We start from the raw sequence: 12736 nt of genomic DNA on the forward strand, positions 1-12736 counted from the left end.
ACTAAAATTAAGAAACCACTAGCTTGGCTCTGTCGAAACTGACCAGCACCTGTAAACCTTATTAATTAACATGCTACATAGTGTTTGTTCAATTTTAGAAAAATCTCAGCTATAGAACTTAAATAATAATAATAAATACTACTTTCCTGATAGTCACTGTTCCAATATGTAGTTTTAGCACATAACCCCCTCCCCATAAAAACCTCTCAATTTTGTGGTTTCACATGTGGGTTTTTGTCCCAACATTTTCCTAAAATGTCAAACTATTCCTTCAGGAGCAATTGCCAAACACTCTGATTTGAGCTTGTCCAATATAAGGATTTGTTGTTTTCCACTGTTTGATATAATTGTAGGGTGAATATATAATTGGGATTAGGAGTGTTCAGGGACCTAAAAAAAAAAAAAAAAAAAATAGAAAGTAACATAAAATATGAATATCAATAATAGAGATTAATTTATGTATTTGAATCAAAAATAAACATTAACCAAAAGAAGTAAGAAAAGAAAAGTAAAGAAAGAAAAGCTTCAGTCTGCTATTTTTTATTGCTATTTTGTTCCCATGAGACTGTCAGAATGATCTGAAGTCCTATGACTGTACCGCTGTTGACACTCTCCCTGGAAGACATAAAGCCGCCATCACAACAAGTGATACATGCCCAAATAACTTTTGGGGAATGCTGGGGGGAGCTCACGATCAATCAGGGGGTTTAGACTCTGCTCCAACAAAATTAAATCAACTCCATTTCAATTAAATCACTGCCGCCTCACACAAACTCACTGTCCCACTGAGGCTCAAACATCGACCAGCATGCAGATAGTCCGAGGGGCAACGACAGGATGGGCAAACTTCAATCTGTCAAACGGTTCCAGTGCTGCCAGGACATCAAGATTAACACTAAACTGCTCTGCCTGCAGGTACAATATACGTGAACAGAAACCTGATAACATGAAAAGAAGAAAGTTTCAGTCATATATTCAAAGGTCCAGTTAAAACAATAGACATTACACATGCACACTACTTCACAATACACCCACAAAACTGATAGCGATGATTTATCTGATATAATAATCATCATATAAGAGAAATAAAGACTGAATGTCATAAGCTACAATCACTCTGGGACGGCTTGTTTGAGGCCTTTAATCATCCATATAACCCAGACCCATTCACCATGTTGTTTGGGGTGGCCAATCCAGACAATGTGAAAAGTAGTTCTGAAGCTAAGGCTATTTCTCTTCCAACATTGTTAGCCAGAAAGCTAATTTTTACAATCTTGGAAATCTGAAAGGGATCCTACATTTGAAATGTGGTTGAGAGAACTGGGAAATGTATTACACTTGGAGAAAATCAAGTACATTATATCTGCTAAAGTGGAAACCTTTTTTTAAAATCTGGCAACCTTTTCTCGATTTAATGTCTAACAACTGAATTAGTGCTATTCTGTTGATGTGCCATTTATTTTATACATATGTCCTGTTTGTCTCATGTCAAAAAAGACTGAAATCTATGTGGTATGCTTTAGGGAAGTAACAGGGGACAAAGTGGAGTGTGAAGCTGAATGAACCTGGGGTCGCCTTTGAGTAAAGATCAGCACATGAGGACAGCCTCTTCTTCCTTCTTCCCCAACCCACACAAAAGTTGTTTAAGAGGTCTTGCGCAAATGTCAGTGAAGAAGTCATACTGTTCTTTTATTGGCAGGTGTTAAGACCAAAAATAGTACGGTAGAAAACATTTTTAAGAACACAAAAGGCGTTGGTGTAGGCGTGTTGCTACAGGTAGATGTGGAAAAAGTCAAATTTGGTAGCTATAACACTTCACAGGGGTTTAGAATATTAAAATGAACTATTTCATAAGCATAGAAAGTCATCTACTATAATATACATACAAGTGTGAGCAGGTTCCACTGAGTGTAACAGAATTAATGAATGAGTGAGTTGCCATATCCCCAATTTATACAATTCATGGAAGTGAAACTCTCTTGGAAAGCAATCAGAAAGGTTGGGATGAGGCTACAACTGTAGGCTTTCTGCCAAGCATTTGTGCATTGCCATTTGCAGTTGGTATAAATATTGTTTCTTTTTAATGTATTCAGACATCACTTATACAACCAAGCTGATTTAACATATTATGAACCTTTAACTCTCCCACTCAAGACTCACTTAAACACTCCTTCACCTTCTGATTTCCCTCTGCTTATCTTTCCCTACACCCCTTTTTCCTATTTATATTCTCTCTCCTCGGTCTTTATCCATCTTTCTATCTCTCCACTCAATTTTCTATTTTCCCTTTCCTACATCTCCTTTCTGTTTTGCTATTTTTTCCAGATGACAAGGCCACCTGACTGCACTGCATGCAGGCCGAGGTGCAGGTAGAGCTTATGTTTTTTGAGGCTTTTGAATCAGAGTGACAGGTAGCCTGGAGCTGCTCTCATGTATCTTTGCTCTCTGTTATACTCCTCAACTGAGCACAAGAGCAGCCATATGCTGCTCCCTTGCCTTCTACTAGAGGGCTTTTTCATTAAAATTCTGTCTTCCTTTCCTTCTTTCCTCCCTTCCAACCACCTTTCTTTGAGTCTCCCTGCTGCTTCAGGCATAGCAGGTTGGCCTGTGCTGCACATATGAAAAGGATCAACATTGCAAGCTTCTCAACAGACGGCTGTAAGGACTTATGCTAGATGATGCCCCCTTCAGCATGAAATGTTGCTCAGCCAAGAGATCCACAGTTACTGTCCAGCAGATTCAAGTGGTGACCACAGAGGTTGGAGGCAGGTCAAAGCAACTGTTTAGGGAAGTACTTCATGCTTCATGATAGATCCTGGCAGCTGTGCTCAAGTGTTCAGTATGTTGAGTCACCACGGGGGACTTGAACTCCGCCTGTGTCAACTGTCAAGCAGATGTCCAGGATCAGGAGGAGGACAAGTGGCAATGAACATGCTTCAGAGAGAAGACTGTGTCCTAAAGTGTCCCCAACACTTGACACATCAGTAGTGGAGGGAAAATAGGGAAGAGGACCATTTAAGATGTTGACAGAAATGAGCATTTTGGACAAAGAAGGAACAATTCTGATGTCTTGACTGGGTCGGTCATTCAACAATAGGGGTGTCAAATAACTGAGAATAGAAAAGGAGGAAAGAGTGAAGGTCTGACCATTATGTTGGCCTGATTGTCACGAGGGAATTCAGGAAGCTCAATGAAATCCTGCCCCCTCTCTCTTTTTTTATTCACACTTCTGCAACTATCCCTGTCTGGCTCAACAACTCCTTGTCAGATAGTTTTTTGAGAGAACATGTTTGACATCTTGTCCTCTTGTCCTGCATCGGTTTATATTTCTGGTACTGGGTGAAGCTCGCACATCACAAACACACTACTCTCTCGACCAATTCAATTTTTTTTTTTTTTTTTTTTTTTTAAAGCTGATGATTGAATCCTGTCCCTTATGTGACAGGCAAAGCTCAAGACAAATTGCAGTGACATGAGAATCGCAGAAATTGTGTGATGTTCGACGCTCAGTTGTCAGTCAGAATTATCTTTTCCTTTGGTGTAGAACACACTGGAGGGATTTCAGCACACAAATACAAATTAAAAGTAAAAAGAGGAGAGACACAGTGGTGCGAGAGAGTGTGAGAGAGAGAGAGAGAGAGTGTGAGAGAGAGAATATTCCAGAGCTGAGTCTGCTTTCAAAGCCGATGCTGCTCCGGTCTAATCTTTAAAGTGACTGTACACATGCACCACCACGAAAAAAAGGCGAGAGAAAATGAGATCATTAATAGGGATGGCAAGGCAATAGTTTTGTGCATTTATTATATAGAGAAAACAACATGAACAAGCACTGCACAAAGTAGATAAGCAGGCTGCCACAAAGCTGCTCTCGGCCAGTTGGGCCTCTAATCTGTATGAGGTGGCCTATAGAGACGTCACTATAGAGAGTGGGAAGAAGAAGGCAACTTTAAAAAACATCATTAACTATGTACATTTATAATTACACGCATAGCCATATGGTACTGTAGAGCGTTGCAAACACTCATTACGGACTTATGCTCATGCCACGTGTACACACACAAACACACAAACAGTCAAACTTGCACAGCCATTACTTATCAACGCATTCATTGTGACATTCTGCAAATTACGCTTGGCCACCAGGCTTTGTCACATCTTCTTTCAGCCTGCGAGCATTTCATCTTTCTAAAAAAAGATGCCTCAAATATGGAGTCGTTTCTCTGTGATCACACATTTTGGGAATTAAACCTCCAGGATGCCGAGTTAATGGGATTGCTCCTGTTTGCTTCTGGCTGTGGACTGCATGGTGGCTGGAGGGGCTATGAGTTGATGCCGAGAACCGACTTAGTGGAGACAAAAAGAAACCAAGCCAATTTTCACTTTGTTGCTTCTCCAGCATGGCCAAGACATCCAATTCCATCAGGCCTATGCTGCTGGGGCGGCTGATAGAAATGAGCCCTAAGTCCTATAGCTGGGCCAGCTTATTCCCCTATCTTCTAATGGCTCTGATAAGGGATTGGAGGAAATGGTGTCAGAATATCCGCTGTATGACCCGCTGCCAAAGACTCTGATTAATCTCACTAAGGAACAACAGGAACAAGCTATGGGTATTAAAGATGCTCTACTAACACACATTTACAATAAGAGTAAGAACTAGGGGTTTATTATCTAATAACATAAACTGACAATACTAAAACATCTTCTTGGGGACTGTAAGCCATCTGTGTGATCCAACCTGGGGTAACGATTTGTCCTCATGGATGATCTGAAATCTCTATTATTTTCCTCTATGACTCACCAGGGGCTTTGTAGAAGCCAGTGTCTTCCTCAGAGAGAGGCAGCAGGTAGACTTCTCCTTCCTTCCACAGCAGGGGGTACTCCTGCCCTCCAGAGAACTCTCCCACCCAGTCATCCTGTTCTGGAGGTAAAATAAGACATTTCAAAACATTAGTTACAGCTACAGCTCTCCCCAGGTTCACAGAAGACCAGGATAAATATAGTAAGTACAAGAGCTTACAAAGAGTTTAAATATTTTGAGTTATTACAGATAATATGTTTTTTTTCCTTTTACTGGATTTACTTGATCTTGAGATTATTATTCATATGACTTGTTCATTTGTCAGGGACAATTCTCAGAGCAAAAGTCAGACTAAAGAGCCACAAAATGCACTGACAGCTCGAAGCTCATTTAATTTAATTGAGCAATGTTACGACACAATAGAGATCTTCATCAGGCATTATCAAATAAGCCTCACAAAGCAGAATAAGCAATCTACAGACAGAGACACATTTATTGCACAGGTGGCTTTGATCTGCATGGTTGAGAGTCAATCTACTCTCAGATTGAACCAATCAGAGCAGAGCTGGATAACACTGTCTGATACTCCCAAAGAGCAAATGACTGTACTTGTCGATCAACAAGAAAAAAATTTGAAGATTTTAACATTGACGTCTAATTTTCATCAGTTGTCCATATATTAAAAATGTGCCCTTAAAATACAAATTTAAAGAATTGACAGTACCTGATAAAATTAGCCTATAAAGAGAAATATGCTGCACACACTCAATGGTAATTAAAGGAATACAGTAGATCAACATTTATAGAAGTGTCTTCTCTTTCAAGAGTTAGATGATGAAATCAACATGACTTCCATATCAAACATGAAGCTAGCTTATCATAAAGTATGGTCAAAGGAGGCAACACTTTCCCTGGCTCTGTTGGAAGATGAGATCAGATTTTATACAAGTTTTATAATATGTTAATTTGTAAAATCAATACGTTCTGGTAAGCTTTTTTTCCCCCTTGGGACTCAACAAGGCTTTCAGTCTTTATTCTAAGCTAGGCCGACCACCTGCTGGCTCTAGTTTCATATTTAACATATGGACATGAGAACAGTATCAATCTTCTCAAGTAATTCTCAGCAAGGGGGTAAAAAAGCAAACAGTTGACCTTGTTCATTTTAGCTTAGATGAAACACTTTCATGAATGGCTGATTAGCTTACATACAACAATACCTTCCATGAAGTCAGAAGTGATGTTGAAAGCTGCATAGTTATTGGATGAGACGCAGGCCAGAGAGTGGCCAGAGCAGAAACACGGCTGGCAGCCTGCTGGGTTTACTTGTTGAAAGTTGAAAAAACCTGGTTTGCATCTGTTGATAAAAACACACACACACACACACACACACACACACACACACACACACACACACACACAGATAAGCATAAAAAGTTATTAACATGCAGATCCAGCACACACACGTCATTGCAGCTATTTACCACATCCTTGGTGTAGTGTTATTCTGACTAATCTCTTTAAGTTGTTCTCAGCGCAGCAGTCTGGGGGTGCTGATTGCTGCATATACTGCACAGCTATTGGTAGAAGGGACCAAATGGAGCACAGCTTTAAGGACCCTGAGCTCTGACCTACAGACAGTAGCTGGCATATGGGTGGGAGAGGAACACCGCTAAAAATCAGCCAGTACACTAGTCACATTACACAGGAGAGGGGGCCTGCCCAACGAGCCGTGAAATCAGCAAAAAAAAAGTCAACAAACAGGGAGCACAGAATTATTCAATAGTTTGAGACCTGGGGCTGTGTGTATTGCTAATGTCACAGTGAGTTTATCTGTTTGATCCTGTATCCCAGAGGAACAAGATAGCAACAGACAGGGAGAAGCAGAGACTCAGTTATCGGCATATTGTAACAGTCATGTTCACTGTCCTGGTCGTCAAAATGATGGATAGCCCCCAAAACCTAGAGCAACTTGGAGCAAACAGATGATTCTTAAACCATTTTTTTGTATTCTGCTCCACTTGTTGTTTGTGCTGACCTGTTTGATTATTTCACACATTGCTGTTGAATCTAAGAGTTATGATGTAAATGCTTTATTCTAAATTATAAGACTTAAAATATAAAGACCAGACCATAGAGAAACTACTATATTCTGGGCACGAAGTGATTAACTGTCCATCACCGATTCAGTTGTTCTATTGTGCAAGAGACTACAAAAACAGTTGCCTTGGTAACCACAGGCCATGTGCGCAAATGCGTGACGTAAAGCATGGAGCCTCACCTGCCACAGTTCTGTCCCTCCACGTTTGGCTTACAGTGACAGCGTCCATCCAGAGGAGAACAGTCGCCCACACTCCCGCTGGGGTTACACTCGCATGTCCTACAAGGCAACAAGTGAGGTGAAGATGAAAGATTGAACATGTGCATGGGGGAGAAAGTGTGTAGCTGTGAATGATAAAGACAATGATTGTGTAGCTTCACCACCCCCCCCTCCTTCGGATCACAGATGGTCAGCCGCACTAAAGCAGCTCTGGAATCAGTGGGGTGTCGTGCTCAAGGACGCTTCAACAACATGGATACTTGTTCTCGGCCTTGAATAGGTCAATGTGTTTCTGTTATCACCTCACTTATTCAAAAAACTACAAGTGTTTATGCAAATGGTCAACCCTAAGATGCTTTATTTAGTGCACAATCCATCATAAAAAATTAAAAAGGTGTTGTAAACAATCTTGATAAAAAAAACAAGTGAGTAGGTGTGCAGGTCAGTATAGTGCCTTTGGATCATGTCAAAATGTGTTTGATCACCTTCATTGATTGATTACTTTTGTTGGAAACTATAACACAGAATCTAGTTTTTAATGAGGCGCTATTACAAATAATTCAATTATCCCAAGGCGATACTTGTTTCTGCTCCAGTGGTCTGAATAATTCACACCTCAACTCAACAGCCCGATTTTGCTGCGTGAATGAGAGAAAATGGTGTGTGTGTGTGTATGTGTGTGTGTGTGTGTTTGTGTGTGTTCATGTATGCATATGTGCTGATAGAATTTTGGATATATGCATGATAATAATCCAGTCATTAGCACGGGTTTTTTAGTGTCCGCTTTTGGTTTGTGACTTAATTATTGCCAACTAGTAACGGAGTGATTGACAGATATTTAAAAAAAAGAAAAAAAAGATATAAAAAGGAAGATGACTTACAAAGATTATGTATAATGATCTGGTTTTCAATAAAGCCTCCCTCATCTTGAGCCTCACTTAAGACCTGCATTAAGTGATTTTTTTGTTCACTTTAGGGCAACACTGACACGTCACCTTTTAAATTGATATACTGAACACGACTGAATAGTTGTATTTTTAGCCATCTGACAAATGTGCATTTAATATTTCTTTTAGCTTTTAGTTTGATTTCCCCTAACTTCTGAGAAAAACCACATCATGGAGGCCTGTAGCTGCTAATGTTCCACTAGATTCACCAGCTTGTTGATAACTTTGACAGCCTGCTGTTTGGTGCTGGGAAGGAAGCGTACAGTGGGTTTCTCAGAACTTGTGTGCTGAAAACAGCTGCTGAGAAACAACAGTGATGAAAGCAGTGTGACTGTGTTACATATGTTTTTTTGAGGATGGTCTCCCACAACCTTTCTGTGAGCCACATCCCTTCTCTCAATTTTCTAGCTTTTGGCTACCTTTGACGGATTTACTGACTATCCAATGTGTCTTTGAACATCACACTATACTGTTCTATTATTACTATTAAAATCCCGACCCCGCAGGCACTTTTTATAGTGTGTCAGTAGCAATTATGATAAGGTGATATTAATCTACATGTGATATAATGCAGGAGACTCTAAAGCCACTGAGTTCCTAGTTGTACTGAGCTCTATGGATGACTCACAACCGCAGTCACACATTGGATCTAAGTATCACTCATCATGATCTAAGGATTTATTTATCCTCTGTAATTGGCTTGGCAATCTCAGACTACTACTGCTACTATGCTACTATTATCTATTATCCTCTAGCTTTGTTGTTGAGCAGGTTGAAAAGTTACCTTACCTCTGAAGTTACAGAAACTTTCATAAATCATATTAATGACACACCGTCCGCCACACATCCTTCTTTCCTCTTGGGATGATTTAGTCCACAGTTTTGATAATAAGCTGAAGACTACTGTACTTTTGACGCCATAGCACCTGTCAAACTTCAGAAATTAAATCTAAATAGAAACCACCAGGGAGAACTGTGGGTATTTTTAACTTAAAGAAAAACTGTGGATGGAGATGGAGACAAAAAAATAAGCTGCATGTCCATTATGATATTTTTTTAAAAGAACACCTCAATATCTTCAACAAAGCAATTGGCAATGAAAAACGAGCTTGTTTCTCAAAACTGATTTCTAAAAAAAAAAAAAAAAATCATAATGATCCCCGAATGCTTTTCTTATCTGTTGACAGCCCCCATAACTCCAGCTCCAAAAAAGCCACTCTTTCATCACCTCATCATCAAAAACATGAATGAGTTTGCAGCATGTTTCAGAGACAAGATAACATAAATCAGGATGGATCTAAACCATGTTATACAGAATTTGCATGAGCGCCCTAACACGTTCCCTGTGCCCAAGACTGCTATGAATGATTTAGCTGCTGTCCACAAAGAAAAGACTCAGGTACAAATTAATTTAACAAAAAACTTCCACCTGCTCATTTGACCTTATCCCCATCACCTTTTGTAAAACTGTCTTTAATTGTCTAGAGGATGAAGTGCTAGCAATTGTAAATCACTCCCAGCTGACTAGTATTGTCCCCTTGCTATTGTGAAACCTCTCCTAAAGAAAAGTAACCTGGATCCTTTGGTACTTAACAATTTCAAGCTGGCTTCAATGCTTTCTTTTTAAAGCATAATTCTTAAAAAAATTAGTATTAAAGTATTTAAACGGCTAAAATGATTATCTACATTGCAGCTGTATATTTGAGAAGTTTCAATCTGGCTTTCACCCTCTAATACAGGGGTGTCAAACTCATATTCATTCAAGGGCCACATACAGACCAATTTGATCTCATGTGGGCCGGATCATTAAATAGATGGAGGGAAGAAAGGAAGGAAATAAGAAGGGAAGGAAGGAAAGAGAGACAAAATGAAAGAGAGAAGAAAGGTAGGAAGGACAGACAGAAGGAAGGAAGGAAAGAAGGAAGGACAGATGGAAGAAACAGAGGAACGAACGAACAAATGAAGAAAGGAAAACAGGAAGGTAGGAAGGACAGATGGCAGGAAGGACAGAAGGACGGAAGGACAGATGGAAGAAACGGAGGAAGGAAGAAAGGGAGGAAGGACAGATGGAAGGACGAAAGGAACCAAGAAAGGAAAAAAGGAAGGTAGAAAGGACAGATGGAAGGAAGAAAGGAACGAAGAAAGGAAAAAAGGAAGGTAGGAAGGACAGATGGAAGGAATGAAAAAAATGATAAAAGGAAGGTAGGGAGGAAGGACAGATGGAAGGAAGGACAGAAAGAAGAAAGGAAGGAAGGAAAAGAACACAGAAAGGAAAGTGGGCCGGATTGCACCCCTCGGCGGGCCGGTTCTGGCCCACGGGCCGCATGTTTGACCCACCTGCTCTAATATGCTGCCACTGCGAAATATCAGTGAACACAAGGTTAATTTTATAGCTATGCCAATGATAAGAAAAAAATTAAAACTGTCTTCATCGGTCCTATTGATAAACTGGTTCAAATGCATTGATCATATCAAATTGTGGATGTCAAATCATTTATTCCAACTCAACAATTAGGTTTTAATTATCGTAGCAAAGGTCCTGAGAAAGATACAGAGCACTAACTTAAAATGTCTTGCACAAAACACCAAGCCCCTATAGCAAAAAATCTCTGTATGCTTCACTGTAGAACCTGATTTGAATTTGAATCTCACATCGGTAATCTCACTAAAACTGCCTTCTATCCCCTCAGAAATATAGCTTAGGTGCAACTGTTTCTCTCTTAGGCAAAAAACTGAGAGACTTATTCATGCTTTTTATCACAAGGAGGCTTGATTATGGCAACACTTTCCTATCTGGTCTACCTAAGATCGTTCAGAATGCTGCAGCACGTGTACTGACCAAGACAAGGACAGCACACACTTCACCTGTCCTGAAGTCGCTTCATTGGTTGCCTGTCAGTTTTAGAATAGATTTTAAGATCCTTTTATTCGTGTTCACTTTCATTGAATGGACTAGTGCCTGAATACTTGTCAAACCAATGTATGCTCCCTTTAGATCACTCAGGTCTTCTGGCACTGACCTTTTAATTGTTCCCCTGGATGAGGACAAAGAAATACAGGGAGGCAGCATTTAGTGTCTATGGTCGCCGCCGGAACAGCCTGCCAGGGGAGCCTAGGGCATTACAATCTGTAAATAGCTTTAAAAGAAATCTTACATTATCATCTACCATCTTCTTTTGTGTTTTAATGGTCTGTCTCTTCGGCCATGTCTTTTATTTCCTATATCATTTCCTTACCATTTATTTTCATTGAATTGTTGTATTAATTATGGAGTTTTTAGTTCTTGTCAGTCATTAGGAGGACAAATTAATTAATTAAAATGAATTAATTAAGACTCAAATCAATAACATTTTGATAAATCAGTTACATTTGTGAATATGTGGTTCTACGGTTCAATTGATCCCCTGTATCACTTCACAGAATAGACACTCACAATTGAGTACGAATCTGATAAATCGTGTAATAAATGTTAGGATGAACGTGCAATACAATATGAATTCAACAGATTGTTACTTGATATAGCCGCACGAATGAAAGATGATGGTTAATGATGAATTTAATGAAGGATCTGTAATTATGTGGAAGCTAAGAAACTTTTATTGAGTTTTACTTTTAAACAAAATTTCAATTACTCTGTCTGATATCCCTGGATTAATGTAATATTTGGATCCTAGGGGCCTCAGCTGTCCGTCCTTTAGAACCATGCATAAACACACCAGTGGGGAAGATCTCAGGTAGTGTACACTGCTCCCGGTGGGGTGAGGTCTGCCGGTTCGGCTGGTTCTGTCAGACTGCCTTCTCTGTGTTGATAAGTCCGCCTGTAGACTTCGTCCCTCTCAGTTATTTTGAGTCGTAGGGTTGACAGAGTTTATCTGCCGAAAAGTTCTCATAGGTTCATTGCAGATGGAGGAAAAAGTCCAATTTAACTCGTTCACTGTTTAATAGCTTTTCGGAGAGATCGCAGCGCAGGCCACATGTCAAAAACCTCACAAATGTCAAAAACAAGCTGAATGAAATACTTAATGTGACTGGCTTACTTTCAAGGCCTTTTCTCTGTATGTTTGCTGACAAAAAATATAAGACTAAGTAAGATTGGTGCGCAAAAGAAGATAAAGAAAAAAGATAACTACAAGAAGATAAAACAAGAGGTATGTAAGAGCAACAAGAGAATAAAAGTATCTAAGAGAGAAACAAGAGAAAGTCAAGAGAGAGAAGCAAGGTTTCCAAGGTTTCATTGTATTGTTAGGAACCTTGTATTGCAATTTTGCATGACAGACACTATATATACATATATGAAGTTTAAATGATTGATTGATTATGACAGTGAATATGCAGGCAGTGGAATTAAATTTAAAAATAGAAGAAAGACTCTGAAACGCTCTTCAGTGCTGATGGGATCTGCAGTGTTGGGTGATAATTCTCTGTGGATTTGTCACTACGACTGACCCCATTCACAACACATGTAGTTATTTTGATCCACTGTTACTGCAAAAGTGATGATCATAGCAGCTTTAAAGTAACAAAAATAAACATAAAAACCATTCATCTATATTGTTTGTCAAACTGAATGTCTATTATTCTGTTTAACGATCAGTTCAGTATCTGTTGTCTCAGTATCCACAGCAGTGCTGGTAGAAATAATATTAACACCAAAAAGTAATTGATATGCCATTC

At 39.5% G+C, this 12736-nt stretch overlaps 1 protein-coding gene across 1 annotated transcript in view; it reads right to left on the reverse strand.

Annotated features, from left to right (window-relative positions):
- lamc3 (laminin, gamma 3) overlaps positions 1–12736 on the reverse strand; it is a 107418-nt gene that overhangs the window by 43734 nt on the left and 50948 nt on the right. Inside the window, exons 7-9 of the mRNA XM_053339965.1 lie at positions 7077–7175; positions 6016–6152; positions 4799–4918 (exon numbers count right to left, since the gene is read on the reverse strand). Coding sequence (XP_053195940.1) covers positions 4799–4918; positions 6016–6152; positions 7077–7175 — 356 coding nt within the window. The remainder of the gene's footprint in view (positions 1–4798; positions 4919–6015; positions 6153–7076; positions 7176–12736) is intronic.

Source organism: Scomber japonicus, chromosome 19, assembly GCF_027409825.1.
Source record: "Scomber japonicus isolate fScoJap1 chromosome 19, fScoJap1.pri, whole genome shotgun sequence".
Lineage (NCBI taxonomy): Eukaryota > Metazoa > Chordata > Actinopteri > Scombriformes > Scombridae > Scomber > Scomber japonicus.